The sequence below is a fragment of the Acanthaster planci genome, linkage group LG12, assembly GCF_054643075.1.
Source record: "Acanthaster planci isolate LZ-2023a linkage group LG12, COTS_SCS, whole genome shotgun sequence".
NCBI lineage: Eukaryota > Metazoa > Echinodermata > Asteroidea > Valvatida > Acanthasteridae > Acanthaster > Acanthaster planci.
In genome coordinates, this window is record NC_141788.1 from 3028258 (window position 1) to 3047321 (window position 19064).

General features: G+C 42.0%; 2 protein-coding genes across 3 annotated transcripts; one reads left to right on the forward strand and one right to left on the reverse strand.

The window, feature by feature from the left end:
* Window positions 1-46: 46 nt before the first annotated feature.
* On the reverse strand, window positions 47-8666 carry LOC110977421 (solute carrier family 25 member 48-like). Of its 2 annotated transcripts, none has more exons than XM_087144066.1 (9): window positions 8378-8666; window positions 7310-7463; window positions 6881-6949; window positions 6430-6492; window positions 5951-6023; window positions 5553-5600; window positions 4844-4985; window positions 4113-4176; window positions 47-3707 (listed from the first exon to the last, which is right to left on the reverse strand). In XM_087144066.1, the coding sequence occupies exons 1-9, from the start codon at window positions 8433-8435 to the stop codon at window positions 3533-3535; spliced, it is 846 nt and encodes a 281-aa protein (XP_087000192.1). In that variant the 5' UTR covers window positions 8436-8666; the 3' UTR covers window positions 47-3532. The 2 variants fall into 2 exon arrangements, with proteins under 2 accessions (XP_087000192.1, XP_087000193.1); XM_087144067.1 differs by lacking the exon at window positions 8378-8666 and adding an exon at window positions 8124-8330.
* A 117-nt stretch (window positions 8667-8783) lies between these two features.
* LOC110977420 (general transcription factor IIF subunit 1-like) lies at window positions 8784-18915 on the forward strand. The gene is made up of 13 exons (XM_022231532.2): window positions 8784-8904; window positions 9626-9705; window positions 9925-9997; window positions 10558-10754; window positions 11172-11342; window positions 12126-12261; window positions 13687-13771; window positions 14468-14612; window positions 14859-15031; window positions 15610-15692; window positions 16623-16788; window positions 17141-17234; window positions 17949-18915. Exons 1-13 carry the CDS (start codon window positions 8890-8892, stop codon window positions 18154-18156), a joined length of 1626 nt encoding a protein of 541 aa, XP_022087224.2. The 5' UTR covers window positions 8784-8889; the 3' UTR covers window positions 18157-18915.
* Window positions 18916-19064: the final 149 nt, after the last annotated feature.

Genomic DNA, 19064 nt, shown 5'->3' on the forward strand with positions numbered 1-19064 from the left:
CAACAGTTTACTGTTTGAACATAAAAACTGATGCAAACAAGAGGGATAGCTTTCTTCTCTCTCGCTTTAATAAACAACTGGTCTTTCCATATGTACACACACAGTCAATGTTGCTCACGCTATTTTACAATTCTCAAATATTCCTGGGAAGCTAAATTTTTCAAGTAGGAAATATTTCAAAGAACAGCTGTGGATAGGTGAAGGTCAAATAAAAAAAAAGAATGACTTCATGAAACTGAAATGACAATCGTAGTAAAAATAAAAAAAAAACAGTCTGTAAGGTTATTAACATGTCATGCAAACACAGGGGGCCTCACTTTTTCGACCGGGGGGGGGTTGGCCCCCACTTTTTGCAGGTCCTATACGGGGTGGGGATCAATGGATTGGCTTATTAAAAGCTGATGCCTTATGGTCTAATAACTGGGCCCCCACTTTAAAACAAATTCTGTCGCTGGTGGTTAGTTGTACATCAGTAACAATGTAATGCATGCCTGTCCGCAATAACTGGACATAAGAGCTGAGGGGCTCCGATAAATCTGGATCCACTCATGGAGAAAAACAATGACAAGAAAGCTAAATCAATGATTAACTCCAATGTATACTTCTAATATATAATCTAGTACAGATGTCTTACACAGTGCAGCATTATACAAGTTCAGTAGTTAATTGACAGACAGCTACACTTGTAGGCAAGAAGTTGTGACTTAGATACTCTGCATTACAATCATTGGGGAAATGAGACAATATTGGAAAGGTAATTTTCAAGTAAATGTCAGAAAGTTCTAGCAAATTTTCTACAGTTACTTCCACTTCGAGCGGAGGAGACTGCATTTTAAAAATTAAAGAATTTTTGATAAGAAAAGTTAACTTGGAATAGAGAAATTGCACTGGGGTTGAAACGACAGGCCTGCTTGCGTCACGTAGATCTTGATCGCAATCAGTGATGCATCACTGGTTCATTAGCATCAGATCCTGCCTCATGGATGGTGCGAACCAAAGTTTGGGATCACTGACGGAGATCCAGATCCGTGTGCAACCAACAGGCCTGAGGTTAAGCTGAAGTTGAACACTTTATTTCACTTGCTGCTCCCATACCAGTCTTAGCAACTAGGACTCTGCAAATTGCTTTATCATTCGGACACAGTCAGATGACATACAGATGCTCCAAAAAGGCTATCTGTGGAGTCTCAGGCCGTGTCCGAAATGGGCTTCCAGAACTTCGGCTAGGTCTATCGTCTATGCTTCTCCATGCATTTCTAATGGAGTGAAGACCTAGACCTAGCTCTAGACAAGAGATTCGGATGCAGCCTCAGTTCAACTAATCCCACGGTCAGCTGAAAATGAAGGAAAATTCCAAACAAATGCATCACATGGGCCTGATCGGCATGCTTTTGTACAGGCAGTGTCTCATCAGTACCATGTCTGTTTCCATGACAATCACAACTCAAATATCACTAATTCCAGCAAGACAAGACAGGGAACTACAAAAGGCTGCTTAAGTTCCTGAACATTAGACCCACATCCAACATTGCATATCATGATTTCCAAAATTAAGTCACTATCAGTGGCGTAACTAGGGTGCTACAGTTGAGGGTGCTACAGCTGAGGGGGCACCTGGGGTACAAATTTTTTTTCAGGTGGCACTGAAAAGAATTGAACTAGGTATATATGTTTTTTTGTTCATTTCAAAATTTCAAATGGGGGGGGGCACCCGGGGGAGGGCTTGGGCCTCTGTGGGGAGCAGAAGCCTCCCCGTGCTCCCCCTCCCCCCGTAGTTACGCCACTGGTCACTATGCAGTAACATCTCTAGCTTTTGTAACCATTACATAATATTATATAAAAAAATTCTTGAAACAAAATGCTCTTTTATTTACATGAATGCATTAATGCAATTTATCTTTCATGATAATCAAACTGATTCGTATTCGTACCCTTTCATTTCTACCTACTTCTAGTCAACAGCACAGAAGAATTTCAGACATTTTTCCTCATAATACTGCTTGTCACAATACAGTTACCCTTTAGTGTCTCTGTGCAAGTTTCACAATATTTAAAAATACCTCATGGGGAAGGAAAATCAATTTTTAAGTACCCTGACAAGGACTAACGGGAACAAATCTAACAGTAACATAATGAAATGCAAAAACAGTCAAAGGGAACAGGAAAAAAAGCAAACTAAAATTTATTTTAAGCAATTCCAAACGAAAGTGGAGATAATTCTTTTGTTGTTGAACTTATTATTATTCATGACTCACACATAAAAAGTAGTTCACAAAAATTAAAGTGGAATTAAAAGATAATGGTACTATCTGTTACTCTTCTTTAATTTTTAAAAACATGTTTATTCATGAGTTACAAATAATAATGAATTCTTCTCTGAAAACTTCTCATTTCGCTTGGCATTGCCAAAAAGTGCAATAACCTAGCCCTGCATCAGAAAGAACTCTAAAAATACTGAATACCAAGTTGTTATGAAGGAAAACAAAACTAAACCAAAAACAAGCAAAATTTAAAGCAAAATATATGAAACCCTGTTGGCACCTTAACAACAATTACAAAAACAGGTGGTCACTGTGGAGAGAAATATCAGTATAGAGTGTGACGGAAAAGTGTGATCCAAAATGCTCAAACTCTTTTTAGGTGTCATAGTAAACTTCAAAGGACTGCGTTGAATAAATGCTCTGAATAAATAAATAATTACTGTGAATATTTGAGTCAGAAGTGGACCATCCTAGCCTGTCTAAAGGCATAATTCCAACTGCAGTTGACTCCCAATGTAAACACTCCTCTTATAACATATATGAGGTTGTGCATGGCGGCCATTGGAGTTTTTGTTCCACAGGGATAACTGTGAGTAGACCTTTTGTGCTATTCCTCCGTCACAAAAGTGCTTCCCACAGAGATGGCTGCCATGCATAACCTCTATTATTGTTATGCAGAGCAAAGTCTGAGGGTCCCAATATCCTGAATTCTTTTTTGTTTTTCTTGATTTACTCCAGTCTTTTTACCAGACGTTTTTAGTTACAAAGAGTAATTTGACTGGTCTCTGCAATTTTGTTTTGACGACAGTTGGTTGTACGTATTTAATTTCAGTGTACTTCGTAGATTTTGCAAGAAGTCGACCATCTTCTGTTTGACTAGCATTTGCTGTCAAAACTATACCACTTTCTTATTTCAGCATATTTTGTGGATTCGGAGGAAAGCTCGCCTACAGTTTTTTGGCAAGTTTTGTTCATAGATCAATCAACAAATCGGAACAACTCTTTGTTTATGTCTCATTGTCAGTTAGGCTAGTCCTAACGTTTCACGCACAAACCTTTCACATTTTAAAGAGAAAAATGCACACTTCAAAAATAAAAAAGTTCTCTGTTGAAAATATGTCCTGGCAAAATATTCAATATATGTGTTATAGCATATATAAAAATGATCATAACTGGCAAGTATGACCATTATAGTAAAGCAGCCACTAAGCCAGTTACAAAGCCTGACAGAGCACGGAGGATATTTCACCGGTTCCCTGCTGCCTCCATCGCTACCCTCGTAAGCCCCACTCGGACACCTTCTTCTGTGCGTTGGCCATGACAATCATGCTGGTACCGTTGGAGATGAAACTGCGGATGGTGCCCGGTCCGATGCCCCGATACAAGGCCAGGAAACCCCCTCGCTCCTTGATGACCAGTCGCATCCGGGTCAAGACAGGCATATCCCTGTTGAGAGTTGGAGAAAGCAAGTAGTTTCATGTCAACATTGTGATTTATCTCCACTTGGCCATCTTACTCGGCGGAGACTTGAGCCCACAACCTTCTGTTTCCAAGTGCAGAACTCTTTCCATTTGTCCAACACCCTTGTCTGGGTCAGCTGGCTACTTCAAAGTGCAGGTTTGCACACTGCAATCACTGTTTCCTCTGAAAATGCACTGTGCTCCCCCCCAAAAAAAAAGGGGTCACCAGAGTAACGTTCCAAGTTTTCAAACAATCGAAACCAATCTGCCCTCAAAAGGGGAGGAGAACGATTCAACAGAAAGTGTTAACAAAATAAAATCCATCATCAAAGCACACACGAGAACCTTACAAATTTCTAACTGACTCAGTCTTACACCATTTCTGACTCACTTTCCATAGTTTCCTTGCACCTGTGACTTCATGTATTCCAGGGGCCAGACGATCCACCAAGCTAATGTGAGACTGTCAGTCAAGGAATGTAAACCTTCGATACCTCAATTTAAGTAAATAAATATTCATATCAAGGATGGATTCAAGCCGTGGAGATGTAAATAAATTTTGGATTTTTTGCCCTGCCCGACGTGTATTTAAACACTGTATACTCAGTGTATGCCCCGAAGGCTTGTGAAAAAAACCACAAGCGTACTTTGGTGGGACTCGACAGCCGACACCGGCAAGCTCAGTGGTCGAGTGGTTAAGACGTCTGCACTAGTAAGCAGGTTTGAGTCCCGCCCGAGTACACTTGTGGGGTTTTTGTCACAAGCCTTAGGGGGCATACACTGAGTATACAGTGTTAAAGTACACTTCGGTCAGGGCCAAAAAATCCAAAATGTAATAAATAAACAAGTTTTCACCTTTGTTAGAAAAGGTTTGCCAGGATAAGAATACAAGGCACTCCTGACTTAAGTTTCAAAGATGGTTGGCTGGGTGACTGGTCCAACACCTGGGGGTACTCTTCAAAGAGGGAAATACTAGAAAAAACCTGAAGATAGGGAGCCCCCTTCCGTCACAGTCAAATTTGCTGACAAGAAAAATAACTTTGTCAACAATTTCTGCAGACATCCTTTTTGGACTATCCAGTTCTATCCATTGAATAAAAATTGATTTAAAAAAAGAAGGATATGTTGCAGCTGTTCCCGAGACAAGGAACGGGCCGATGACGCTGGTGTTGAAGACCTGGGGGAAGTGTCGCCTCTGGGTGTCAATCAGGATGAAGTAGGTGCACATCAGGCCCATCGTCCGACACCAGTGGACACCGAAACCCTGACAAGATTGAAGTGTGAATGTGTTACCCGGTGAAAATTGTCTACATGGAACACAGGATCTGGCCTTTCGTGGGCCAATTTCATGGGACTTTTGTGCAAAGGATGACAACGACCTTGGCGCTAACACATCACAAGTTTCAGGTCATCGACCATCCAAGGCTATAAATCCTCATCCAAACTCTTTAAGCCCCAGTTGAGTTTTGATCACAAAGAAAGATTGGACTTGAGTCTGTTCCTGAATCTCGAGTTGGGACTCAAACCTTGCAGGCACAGCAGCAGTCGCAAGAAATGCATGTTAGAATATCTTTGGGGGGCTGGTGAGTAAAACTAACTTTCTGCAAATTAAGCAAGCCTCTCGCGATCAGTACCTCCACAACATCAAACACTGTCTTTTAATCCTCAAACTTTTTCCCCATAAGTTTTTTTTTCAAAATAATCTTATTATGGCTGAAGCTCTCCCACACTCAACTCTGCCAAATTCTCCAAAATCAGGCTGTAGATTTTGAAAGAACTGAGAGGAGCAGGTTAAGGATAAAATTTGTCTAATCACACACCGTCTATTTACCTTATAAAGCCCTCTAAACTGCCAGGTCTGCTGGGTTTGTCTTCGGATCTGTAATAAATGGAATCACTTTGTGACAACTAAATAAAAATGAAATGAATCTTTAACCCTAAAAGAGCCAGGGGGAGGGATCCACTGATTTCGGTAGCAATATGCTACATTTATAAAGCATTTTTCCCCAAAGATATGAAGTGCTAGACTGAAGCCTCGAGCAACTGGAGGGGGGGGGGAAATCGACAGAAAACCTCTCCTCCTCAAGAAAAGGATTTTCCCTTCTTTGGAATCCCCTGAAACATTTGAAAGTACTCAACAATGTCAACTACACTCTTAATTTACAAACAAGGGAGAGATGTGAATGATATCTCCGTAAAATAGATTGTTTGGAGGCAGGCACATCTTACCTTTGCAAGTTCTAGAGGCGACTCAATGATAGCCCTGGCTGTTGAGCCGCACGCACCTGCCAGCAACACTCGCCTGTAGTAGTTGAAGAATGGAACAGCACACCGAGTTAGTTCTACACCGGAAGACCAGTCACAAGACCAGTCATGAGTAGCAGGGAAAGTAATGACAAAGGAATGGTTTTGTTACAGTTCATTTGAATAGCTTGTGAGTTGAATACAGACTGGAGGTCTCCTGTCCGAGTCGGTCTCATGATGGTCTTAAGAGGTCTTGATTACAACACTGCCCCTCATCAGATATGCATAGAAAGGTTGGGAACAGACTGTCAAATCTGGTAATTTATGTCTAACTGCCCGTGACAGAAACGCGAAAATAGCAGCACCACGGTTGAAACAGAGTAGATAGAAATTTTAACTGTGTGGCATTTAATTAAACTGGAAAAGAAAAAAAACAGCGAGACAAAAAGGTCTTTAATACTCACACTTGTAAGCCTCCTGTCAGAGGGATTTCATATTTACAAAATGGGTTATCTAGGAAGGTGTATCTGCAAAGGCATTGTAAACAAAAAAAAAATCAATGCATTTTATAAAGAGATTCACACATTTATGTGCTAAGCTTTGATATTAATGTTTTGAAAATGGATCTGCACTTCTGCAGGTCAAAAGCCATTTCTGGCCTCTACAAGAGGGTAGGACCTTTATAATTTTCAAAAAGTCAGTTTTTTTTAAGGACTAAGCCGACGTTGTCTTTCACTGACGCATCACAGCACCCTTCTAATTTTCTCTGAGACTTAAGTCTGAATCACCTGGCTGAGACTTGATATTGCACACAAGTCTATGCAAGCCGCTGCCCATAGACTAGTGCATAATTGGCACACGGCCTAGGCACATTAGGAGAACCAAGTGAATTTTAAATACTCTCTTAAGACTTACACAGATTCAAAAACTCCAAACTGAGTGGACCTGTAGATGCCCGATCCCCACAGCACAGGAATAGAGCCTCTGTATGGGGATATGAGCATAGCGACAGTTACATGTATGTTAATTTCTGAGAAGAATCTACAAATATTTGTCATCAATAAAGAAACGTTCACATTAGGGTCATTTCATGAGGTTGGGGCACAATTTGTGACGGCGTCAATTGTTACAAGGGTTCCGTAAAAATGAACAGCTATTTCCCTGCATGTGGATTCCAAATTGACATTGTTATACATCTTGCAAGGCTGAATACAGAGAGGTGTGTGTTATTTTACAGAGAAAATAACCTACTCTACGGGTCATGACAGGTGGTGAAAGTTTTGGATGTAACAAGGACACCGTCACAAATTGTGCCCCGACCTCATGGAACGACCCACATCTTACCTGTAGAATCCAATGATACCCTGCGTTTTGAAGGTTTTAGTGAGGGTTCTGAAGAGTCCATCCTTCTCAAAGCCAGCCTGGGCTTGCATCTTTGTCTTAATGGTGTCAAAAGGATGCCCCACACACACGCTGGTAACTCCATACAGAACTCCAACTAATATTCCCCCCCCCAAAAAAAAACCAATATTAAAATTAAATGATTTGAGAACCAGAAGGATAATACTATGACTTTTTAGGGCAGAGGAACAAAACTCATATCAGATGCAGACAACCTCATATTCAGAGCTCTGAACCTTAACAACTAGGTTACGCACTCATACATTCTGTCAGGTGAACTCAGCAGTTATGTGGCTTCAATTCAATGCCAGCTGTATACAAACAAATATAACTGGTACACTTCATTGAGAAAATGAGTAACCAAATAGCGCCCTTAATGCATCTATTAATGTCCACTTTAAAAGGAAAAACGTACAATCCATCCCAACACCAAGCTTGGAATTCTCAGCTAGCTCTGTGGAGACATACACGTAGAAAGGTTAGGTGGCGTTTTGCCTGTCAATGTTAGCAGAAGTGTTAGTAGGCCTACAAGGTTTCCTGGTAATGCAAATATTTCCTGGCCTGTTTTCACTTTCCAGTAGTTGGCAAATAGTCAACAATATGTCTAATATAATCTGCGATGACTGGGCCCATGGCTGGCAGAGATAGACCATGGAGGTAGGAATTAATTTATCACAAAAGAAAATTCCACAACATTTAGCATCCCAGTTCCCACACAGAACTGAAAACTTCAAAATGAATGACATTTAAATGCTACCTGCCTTGAACTTTAATGGAGCAAATGGACATTTTGAGTCAAAAGTTGATTGCCAAATCCTCCATGGAAAAACTAACTGTTATTGTCGTATAGTAAATTCCTTTCTTATAGCTCCATGGTCAGACTGTCAGTCATGCCTGGTGACAGTGTAAAGTTCCCCCCCCCCGCGCGTACCTTTGGTATTAAAGTAGGCATGTTTGTGAATGAAAGTTGTTGTTTAACGATAAAGCACAGATTTCCCAGAATACACTGACCTCCAAGTCCAATGGCTCCCTCTTTGAACCAATGCGTTCTGGCTTCATTGTGCGTCATAGCTATCTACAGAAACTTTGGGTAAACGAACCAATTCGATGAAAATTTTTCAGGAAAAATCCCCATACATACAGTATGTAGCCTCGAGCGCTGTGTGAGCATGCGACATGCACCGTGGCCGTGTGAACCAAAGATGGGTCGGAACAGTCCAATAAAGCTATGGGTATTTATCTTCATATTTGGTTTTCCTCTGAGATTTATAAAGATCAAGAGAAAATCAGAAGTTTTCCCCAAATTATTTTCTGTGGTTTACAATCAAAGACACAAATTCACATTCATGTCGGGGGTAGCAACCCTTGTGAAACAAGATGTGATCTAAAGTCCTTCCCAACAAAATAATGGTCGTGGCTAGGGCAGAAAAGTCACACAACAATAAAGGTCACTGTAGACATGGTAGAAAAACCCGAGACGTTAGCACGATTGGGTTGCCTTTGAAGCTCTGCAGTTGCCAGTTATGTCCGTCAAAACTGTGAGTCTTCAGACCGAAGTGGATCCGCTCCTATTGTCGATCAGATCATACTTAACATTTTTCAGCTTATTACTTCTCTTAAAAATATTTTTAGTAGATATATAAAAAAAGGCCGATCGATTGCTTTGCTTAAGATTTGTGGTCGCGTTCCTTGAACGGAAGTCATGGAAGTAGGCCTAACATGCCTAACACAAAAACCAGCGAGTCTTCAGATCAGAACCAGACTAGAACTTTTATGGCAAATGCAATCACATGAAGCCAAACCCCCGTTCACAACCAAGCACACATGTATAGTCACTATGAGGCTCAACCAACCATAAGATCCGGTATATACATTTAGGCTTTATTTTCCTGAAAAAAAATATTCTCCCCGTCTACAATTTTGACGCAGGATTCGAACCCGTACCCACACCCCACAGATCACAAACCATTATGCTGTAACTTCTTGACTACCGCAGTTCACACAAGTTTCTGGTGTTTTTACTGTTGATGGCTCCAACATAAATCTAATATTACAGTGGACATGTGCAATATATACACAACCACGGTTGTTTGGCTTCGTATGTTTGATTGTATTTACATCTCACACCAGGTGTACACCAGATTTCAGTTTTCCAGTGGTAGAATACCTGTACTACTGACAGAATATTGTTTGATGTGTAAAGGATCATAAAATTTGGGAATAATAAAATATTGAATGTGCCCAACTTTGCTATTCCAGAATTTTAGAGGTCTGTCAAGACCTACCACTTCAGCAATGGGATTACCGGAGCCACCAGAATGCACTGTCAGAGTTAAATTGTAAGTAAGCAATATTTGCCTGAGGAAGTCTTCACCTCTGGGGTTTATACTCCCAAACAAATCCAGCTATCAGACTATTACATATTTTTTCGCAATTTATTAGTGTCCGTGTTCGAGTTGAATATTTTGCTCGAAAAAGCTAAACTGGACGGGCAAATCTGAAAGAGATATTTTAGTTAATGGACCAAAAGTCAAAATGTAGTCAATTTTTGGTGACAGGAACTCATCCAAAAGGTACAGCGTCATGCAGTTCAACCGAGGAGACAACGTCGATTTGTCCAAGTGGAAACAGGTAAGCAGTTTTTCCCCTCAACATTTCCTAGTTTTCAAGGATCCAGTCCAGCTTAAATAAACCTTTCAACCGCAGTCAAAGCAAAGAGATCTTATTCAAGGGGAAGCCGTTTGCTATCTTGTTCCCTGAATCTATCGTATTCAGTGTAATCTGTTAAACGGGGTGGTACCGCACTATTTTGAATTCCAAACCTCACTTTCAGTTTTTTTCAAATGTGGCTTAAAACATTTAGATATAATTTATCACAGATGTTAAATTATTCTGAACCAAAACTGGCATGAGTTTGTGTGAATGTTTATATCGTCAATGTCAATTTTACTCTCACTATTCTAAGGGTCCCAAAAAGAAAAATTTTACCTCGCTTTCAATTCAAGATGGCCGACAATTAATGCACTATTGTAGTTGTCTCTTGAGACAAGTAAATGTGTTCCTTAGCATTTTTAAACCACAAGGAAGCTTCAAGTAGGGAGATTCCAAGAGACCGCACTGCCTAGACAGCATCCCCCACCTGTAGAGGGTTCAATTTTAAACCAAACAGTTAACGGCCACTTTCCTGACAGGCCAAGATGGAGAGAGAAAACAACCTGAAGGAGTTCAAGATGCTGAACCCGGATATGCCGACGTCAGGGGCGGGCAGCGAGTTTGGCCGGGAGAGGCGGGAGGAGGCCAGGAGGAAGAAGTATGGCATCCAGGCCAAGAAGTACAAGGAGGAGGACCAGCCATGGATACTCAAGCAGATTGGGGCGCCGGGGAGGAAGTGAGCGTGAAGCTGCGTTTGAAAGTCATGGCTATGGCTAGCAGTAGCAAGTGTGGCCTTGGAAGCCGCTGCCCAGCGGCTGAATCTATTTTCCACAGGCAGGCGCATTGGTTGAAGCCACAGCCACAACTTTAGGGCACAGCTTTACTTGACTTTAAAAAAAAAGTGCTTGGTGCGTTCTGTACTGAGCCATGTCATTAGAGTTGCATTTAATACTAGTAGTCTTATGCAAACAAATGACACTTAAGTTTTCAGTGAACAAGCAAGATGGTCTAGGCCCTTTGTGCAGGGACAGACACATTGAGAATCCGTCGGTACCAAAATGTGTTGAATTCATTTGTGTACAGTTCCACATGACATCGTAATTATTGAACTGTAGTGAACCAACTCAAACGTGCTTGGGCCATTTTTCTCCAGGTACAAGGGCAAGAAGGAAGGCTTGGTCAGTGAGAACTCCAGTTATTTCATCTTCAAGCAGCAGGCGGACGGATCCTTTGAGGCCCACCCTGTGGATTCCTGGTACAGCTTCACCTCCGTCGCTACGCACAAGACACTCAACGCGGAGGAGGCAGAGGAGGAATTTGGAAGGTGGGTTTTGAATATGTCTGTATCATTACTGTCTCAAAAGAATTGACTAGTTGCCGTGCCTTTGTACATCTTTTGCCGTTTCCTCGTGTTTGTCCCAAATACTTTGCCTGCAGAGTTAGCCCACGCACAGCAAAACCTTCTGAAGCAACCCTCTGTAAAGTGGGTTTGCCGCTTTTCCCAAACCCTTCACAGTTCTTAACGCCCGACAAATAGTGTCATACTCAAGCTTGAGTACCTTCCCACAAAGCTATCCCACTTCATGAATGCTTTGAAGTCGGGTGGGGTTATGAAGCGGGCTTTACATAAGAGCTATTATGAGAATTTTTATTGCGAGGGTTTTGCCATCATCAATACAGTTTATTAGCACAGTGCCAGTATTGGTGACATGAACAGGAACGTTCAGAAGTCTGCTTTGGTTATTTTGTATCATGGCAGTAAAAAGTTGTAAAAAAGCATCTGAGATTCCTGGTTATTTGGTTTTGGGAGTTGTAAGACAGATTTTCCCTTGAAAAAAGTTGTCCCAAAGTGAAACACAGATTTGTTCTGTTTAGGAAAAGCCAAAGGAAAGATGACAAAATATGTTTGAATTACTTGATCTGTTCTCACAAACCCACAATTTTCCCATTGGCCTGCAGGACGTCCTCGAGAAAAGTGTAAACCCAACACAAAAAAATTATATCAAGCCATAAAAAGCTCATGCCTTGTGAGAGAAAGTAGTGCTTTGGAAATGTTTACATGAGTTGTAATTGTAAAGTTTGAAATTTTTTTTTCTTTTTTTTTTAGACGTGACCGGACATTCAATTACTTCTCATTGATGGTCAAGAAGCGATTGAAAGAAAGTGTAGGGGAGGAGCTAAGCAAGGAAGAGGAGGAGGAGATGAAAGCCAAGGCCAAGGGCACCAAGAAGACTGCCGACCTGGTAAGGCTGTGTCCTAAATCACTGTCAGGGCCAGAACACATTTTCTAATTTTTTAAGAATGATGAATTTATGCAGATTACCCGCCAAACAGATAGAAATAGTTTAAAATCAATTTCAGTGATATTTCCATGTCAAATTACACAGGTCAGGTGTAGCAGGGACGCAAAGTTGTTACACCCTTGGACCCTGAATTTATAGAATGACCCATGTACGTCTGTCAGTATTTTAGTCGAGACCACTTAAGACCTTCACAAGACCACACAAGACCTCCAGTCTGAATTCAAGTCACAAGCTATTCAAATGAACTACAACAAAAGCATTCCTTTGTCACTGTTCACACTGTTGCTTGTGGCTGGTCTTGTGTCTGGTCTTGTGCATGGTCCTGTCTCTGGTATTGTGCATGGTCCTGTCTCTGGTATTGTGCATGGTCCTGTGACTGGTCTTGTGCGTGGTCCTGTCTCTGGTCTTGTGACTGGTTTTGTGACTGGTCTTGTGTCTGGTCTTGTGCTTGGTCCTGTCTCTGGTCTTGTGACTGGTCTTGTGACTGGTCTTGTGACTGGTTTTGTGACTGGTCTTGTGTCTGGTCTTGTGTCTGGTCTTGTGACTGGTCTTGTGACTGGTCTTGTGACTGGTCTTGTGACTGGTCTTGTGTCTGGTCTTGTGCATGGTCCTGTCTCTGGTCTTGTGACTGGTTTTGTGACTGGTCTTGTGTCTGGTCTTGTGCATGGTCCTGTCTCTGGTCTTGTGACTGGTCTTGTGACTGGTCTTGTGACTGGTTTTGTGACTGGTCTTGTGTCTGGTCTTGTGTCTGGTCTTGTGACTGGTCTTGTGACTGGTCTTGTGTCTGGTCTTGTGACTGGTCTTGTGACTGGTCTTGTGTCTGGTCTTGTGACTGGTCTTGTGACTGGTCTTGTGTCTGGTCTTGTGTCTGGTCTTGTGTCTGGTCTTGTGTCTGGTCTTGTGTCTGGTCTTGTGCATGGTCCAGTCTCTGGTCTTGTGTCTGGTCTTGTGATGGTCTCGACTACAACACTGACATCTGTTATTGTTCTTTCGACTTTCTGTGCCTAATTCATTTGTTTTAGGGGCCTAATGTAAGTAAATGTACTCCCCAATAAGTCACCAGAGCTTCAAAACTAGGTTCCATGTGACATGACTTTAGTTTTAGATGTGAATCACAGCAGTTCTGGTTGCATTTAAAACATCCATAAATTTACTATCATCAACCTGAAAACTTTATTTTAATGTCGAGGTCATTGTGACTACATTTTCAAAATAAGTGTCGCTATAAAACTTTATTATCTTTTACATTAAAGTGAAATTCCTGTTCCTTGTTTCAAAGTATGAATTACTTGCGACGACTCAACTTGAGAGTGTTGTGACTAATGTAAAACTCTTAATGGTTTGACATTTCCATCACTTGATCAGAGAATCACGGAAGACGATGACTATCAAGACCTGATGACTTCGGAGGAGAGCGATGGGTTCATGAGTGAAGAGGATGATGAGACAGGTAGCATAACCGCGGATTCAAAGACGGATTGTTGGGAAGACATGCCATATGCTTTGTGGGCACCTGAATGCCAGACAATGGAATATCCTGAATCGATGTGGGACCAGTTTTTTGTCGAAAATGAAGCAGCTATCTTGACAAAGAGCTCACTAACTTAAGAGTTGGGACTCGGATAAAACGAAGTGTAGACACATCCATACACATACAGGTGTTAGATACACATGTTTACGTTATCCACTGTAGCTAGTGTGGTCATTCCTTTGTTTTCATGTAAAGAGAGCTTGGTGAGATTAATCATTTTCCTTGCACTGAGTCAAGCTGGATTTTTGGTGAGGGTTTCCTTGACTGTTCCTCTTCCGTTTGCTACAAATAACCTTAACCTGAAAATGCCTTGTAAACTTTTCTGAGAAAGGGGTAACCCTTTTGGATACCTGGCTTAGCCCACACAAGGTTTGCACAGCCTGCATTATGTGGAAGTCTTTGGTTCATAGGTCCGGCTTGAGGTATACCTGTATAATGCTGGTATATCTGCACTGTAATATGCACTCCAGTTGACCAAACGTTTTCCTGTCAAAGAGTTTTGTGAAGCTGGTCATGCATCAAATGACAGCCAGTAAACAGACTGAAAGCACAAATTTCTTTACAATTATGAAAAGCAATTACATGTATAACACCTCCTTGTACTTCTCGATGCAGCCAAATCGAAGGCTAAGAGAAAAGGCCAGCCAAAGTCTAAGAAGGCGAAGAAAAAGAAGCAGGATTCGGACGATGAAGCCGAAGAGGAGAGTGATGAGGGGGATTTTGAAGGCAGGGAACTAGACTACATCTCGGAAGATTCCAGGTATGGTGTCGTCATGGTTTCTCATGGGGGAGAGATGACATCCTTGACTAACTGAGGTTGCGTCGTGACACCTGAAAGTTTTTCGAGCCACTGAGAAAACTCTTGCCAAAATCACAGATCAAATAGGGAAACGAAGAACGTTTTGAGCTTTTCTGGTGGTAACTCAGTACACTCAGCTTGTTTGTAGAGTCTCACAGTTTGATCAGCCGATGTGGATAACTACACCTGTTCTGATTGGTCAATCAGCGACGAGGAGGAGGAGCAGAAGAAGATTGACATCAAGGGGCTGGACGAGGAGCTGCAGAAGATCGAGGACGAAGAGGAGGAAGAAGAAGAAGAGGAGGAGCAAGAGAAGGAAGGGGGCGGGGAGGAGACGAAAGACGAGACAGATGGGAAGGACGAATCGGCCAAAAAGGAAGGTGAGGCCGGAGAGAGACACGAGACAGATTTGTGATGTGAAAGTCTGTCAGTTTAAAACAAACTTATATGCACTGTGTCTGTACAGGGGGCCCATCTGATTGAGATATGAAGCCCAGAATGTGTTGGCTGTAAAAGCATTTGAACAGCAAGAAGAAGTTGCAGTGAAAATTGCTATATGATGTATATCTCAATATTAGCACTCGTTAGTAGCAAACTGAAACCTGTCAACAGCAGAAGGGGATCAATTCGAAGGTATTTTCTAGCAAAGCGGTATTCTACATGTCTTCTACTCAGTTCTTTTTCCTTTCTCTCCCGTTTCCTTTACTGGTTTTCCCTCATTTTAATTGTTTCCCTTTTGGCGGGGGCCCTCTCATGGCACCCATGCCTCAGTCCTGAAATGCAGAAGTCGATCGTTATCCGAGTTATTTGTTAGTTGCACTGCGGTGTCGGTCCACGGTACGACTGAACTGTTAATGTCTTAACAGTTCAGTTGTGATGTTTTGCATTTGTTCGACCTTGCTTTATTGATGGCAAAGTTATTCGTAATTTTCTCGGTGTGACTGTCTTTGTTTCCAAGGTGCCTTCAGCAGTTCCAGTAGCTCCGACTCTGACGACAGTGACATCGACGACACCAAAATTCAGTCGGCTATGTTGATGCAAGTAAGTTGTCTTTTTTTTCATAATTTAGGACTATCACCCCGTCTCTTTGAGTGACTCTTTTTGTCTCCATGGTTCAAATATCTATCCTGGGGGGGACCTCTGAATTATGGCCCCGTCAGGTAAAAATGAATAAATCGGAAACAAAAGAAGTTCAGTGGTACCCATATGGATGGCTAGATGATAATGATGCCATGTACGCATTGTCTTTTGTTATGCAGTCTTTGATTGAATCATGAAGCTCTCTTTTGGATGTTGGCAAACTTGATGTCGTTATATTACCACCATGCGGCTCACTAGTGTTTTGGCTCTAAGACACCCATGATACCACAGAACTAATCTTGATCCCTCATGGTGAAAGATAAGGCTTTCATGTTATTGTGGGATTGCATAGACCACTCTACGCTGTCCTGTGCATAATAATGAGATATTATGTATCAAATAGCACAGAACCTTATCGATCAAATTTATTATTCGTGTTTTTTTTCATTATTTAAGCGGGCCAGACATACTCAGTGCAAAATAAAAGGCTTTTCAATCAGGGGCCTGTACGTGTTAAGGACCAGTTTGTTTCACAGGGATCTGGATCTCGATCAGTGATCCAGATGGCTCGCTCCATCCATTAGGCGGGTTTTGGTGTCGGTGAACCAACGGCGGATCACTGATCGTGATCCGGATCTGAGTCAAACAAACTGGCCCTAAGTCTGAAAGAACCACAGAAATGAAAGAGGGATGCCTTTTTGTATAATACATGTTTATAGCATCGAAACTTCAGTTGGACTTTTTACCAGGAAAAAAACAGAAAGTGCTGGTATAAAGTTTAACTCAGGTTGATAATGTCTGGGGGAGACAGTGTTGTAACTGTTGTTATGAGAGGGTCCTTATGAGGCAACATGGTGCCATTATCATTGCTAACTGGTCACCTACCCACAGAGGAAGCCCAGCAAGAGGCCCGGCACCCCACCCAGCCAGAAGCTCCCCTCGAAAAGCAGCAGCAGGAGCTCCAGCAGACCGGAAACGCCCACGCAGAGTGCCAACGTTGCCCCGCCCACTACCAGCACGCTGTCTGATGCTGCGAGGAAGCTGCATCAAGAGAGAGGTTAGCAGTCCAGAGTCCAAATCAAAAAAATTCCAAGTCTGAGTCCACTTGGGGTTGTTGTTTTTATCTTGCAGGGTACTGTTGTAGCAAGCATACCGTACTATAGCTGAGTAATTTTTCAGTTAACAAGTATATGTACAAGGCAGGTGTATGAAGAAAATTTTGTCAAAACCTCCATCCATAGCTGAGTTCTTTAACTGTTTAAACTTGCTATACTTCTTTTCCCACCACGTTTAGTGGTAGCTGGAATTTTTTGCGTTGTTATGGTGGGGCTGTCGATGATTTGCATCAAGTCGTTTGAGTCATAGGTCTTTGTCAAATGTTTGATTTCTCATTGTGTGTCCTCGTTCAGTATCGGTCAAAAGGCCGCCGGGTACCAATGAAGGGTCTTCATCAAAGAGACTCAAGATGGAAGGTGACCAGTCAGGGGGCAGGACACCAGGGAAGTAAGTCTGTTTGCTGATCTATTGTCAGGTGTACACTGAACCGAAGCTACAGAGCGTTTTCCATGGCTTCAGTTTCTTGGTAGAGTTCTGATGAATGTGTGAGTTTTTTGGTCTGTCTTGGAAAAATGTAAACCTTCATTCAGTTTGAAGCTGCATCCAGCATGATCTCCGCTCTAACTTGTCCCAAGGCTGCTCTGTAGTTTGGGGATTGTTTGTTGCTATGCAGTGCAAATGTGTGTCCCAGGACAGATCCAAACCAATTCCGCGGGGGGGGAGCAAAAAATGGAAATAATTTTCCTGTAAATGTTTACGGCCATTGTGAGGGAGAGATTACATTTTGGGGCTTTGTACAGAGTTTTTGGAAGGAAAAGAAATTAAGTAGATATAAAAATTTGCCTGTCGTTAGTTAAAAAGAAAAAACTTCCCCTTATCTGGGGAAAGAGGTCCACGGCATGCCAGTTCCTCCCCTCCACATCTACCCTTGTTTATGCCCCATTATCTCTGTTTAGTACCTGAGGAACAGAGACATGGTTGCATTGCAAGATTTCCACTTCACCGTGATAGCTCTTTTGATGAGGCACAGCGACTGTACTGCAAAGATCACTGGTCCAAATCCAGCCCCTGCCATTCTTTGTGCATTTTTACAAATGCTTTGAACCATAGGAACTATATTCCTGTCTTTTTTTTAATATTTTTTTGTCTGTCGTGATGCAGGGAGGCCATGGGGCTGACAGAAGACATTGTCAGACGTTACTTGCTTAGGAAGCCCATGACGACCAAAGATTTGCTCTACAAGCTGAAGTCCAAGAAGATCGGACTTAAGTCGGATGTCATAGTCAAGCGGCTGACTGAAATCCTGAGAAAACTGGACCCCAAACAGACCAAGATCAAAGACAAAACCTACTGGTTTTTGAAGGAATAGCATGATTACTTTTTTTTAAATGTTGGTCATTGCTCTTTGGAAAAATTGCTAGACAGCTTATGTTACCCTTTGTGATGTCCAGGGGTTTGAGGACTTCAACAGTGACGAGTTGTAAATAGATTGGGATTTTTATAAAATGTTTTTCACGAAATCTAGGGTTTTTCTGAGGAAGGTCAAGTGGTTTCCTGAGTGCTGTCTCAGTACCTAACCAATAAAGAGTCTTAAGGTTTCATTTAAATTACTTTACTGGAAAGAGCACGTGCCTATGGGAGCCACTGGCTAGGGGCTGTGGCTACTTCCTATAGACGTGTGTATTACTGCCAGCCGCAGCCACCTAATTCAGTCTGAAACGGCTAGCACGTCAGTGTCTTTATGACCTCCGACAATGGTCAACTCATGTAAATGTTCACACAAATAGTCATTGCCATCCTCATGAATATGTATTTCAGAGTTGTTCCAATCAGAATGTAAGGGAAGCAGAAGCCTGTTCGGTATTCCAACTGCACATGCCTAAAATGAGGGATGTCAGAGGTCATTCAATACAGCAACGAGTGCGCTTGACATCTGTCCTATCAGCATGGCCACACACACTGACTTGGACGTATGCTTTGTTCTGGAATGGCCTTACTTTCTAAGATACAGCAACTGGCTCTTTGGCAATGTACGTCTGAAGGTTGTCTGTCTTGAGGTTCAACATTCCAAGCGTGCTTTTGGATTTTGCTTAAATAAAAGTTCTTTTCATTTGATTCATCCATGTAATGGTAGCTGTTTTTGGATCAGTGTGTGCATGCGTATTTTACTCTTTTGTGATTAATTATGTTAGAGTTAATGATTGGTTATTTGAAATTCGTGTTTAGCATTGAGTGCCCCCCCAGTTCCCAGGTCTTCCAGCTCTGACAGCCAAGGTT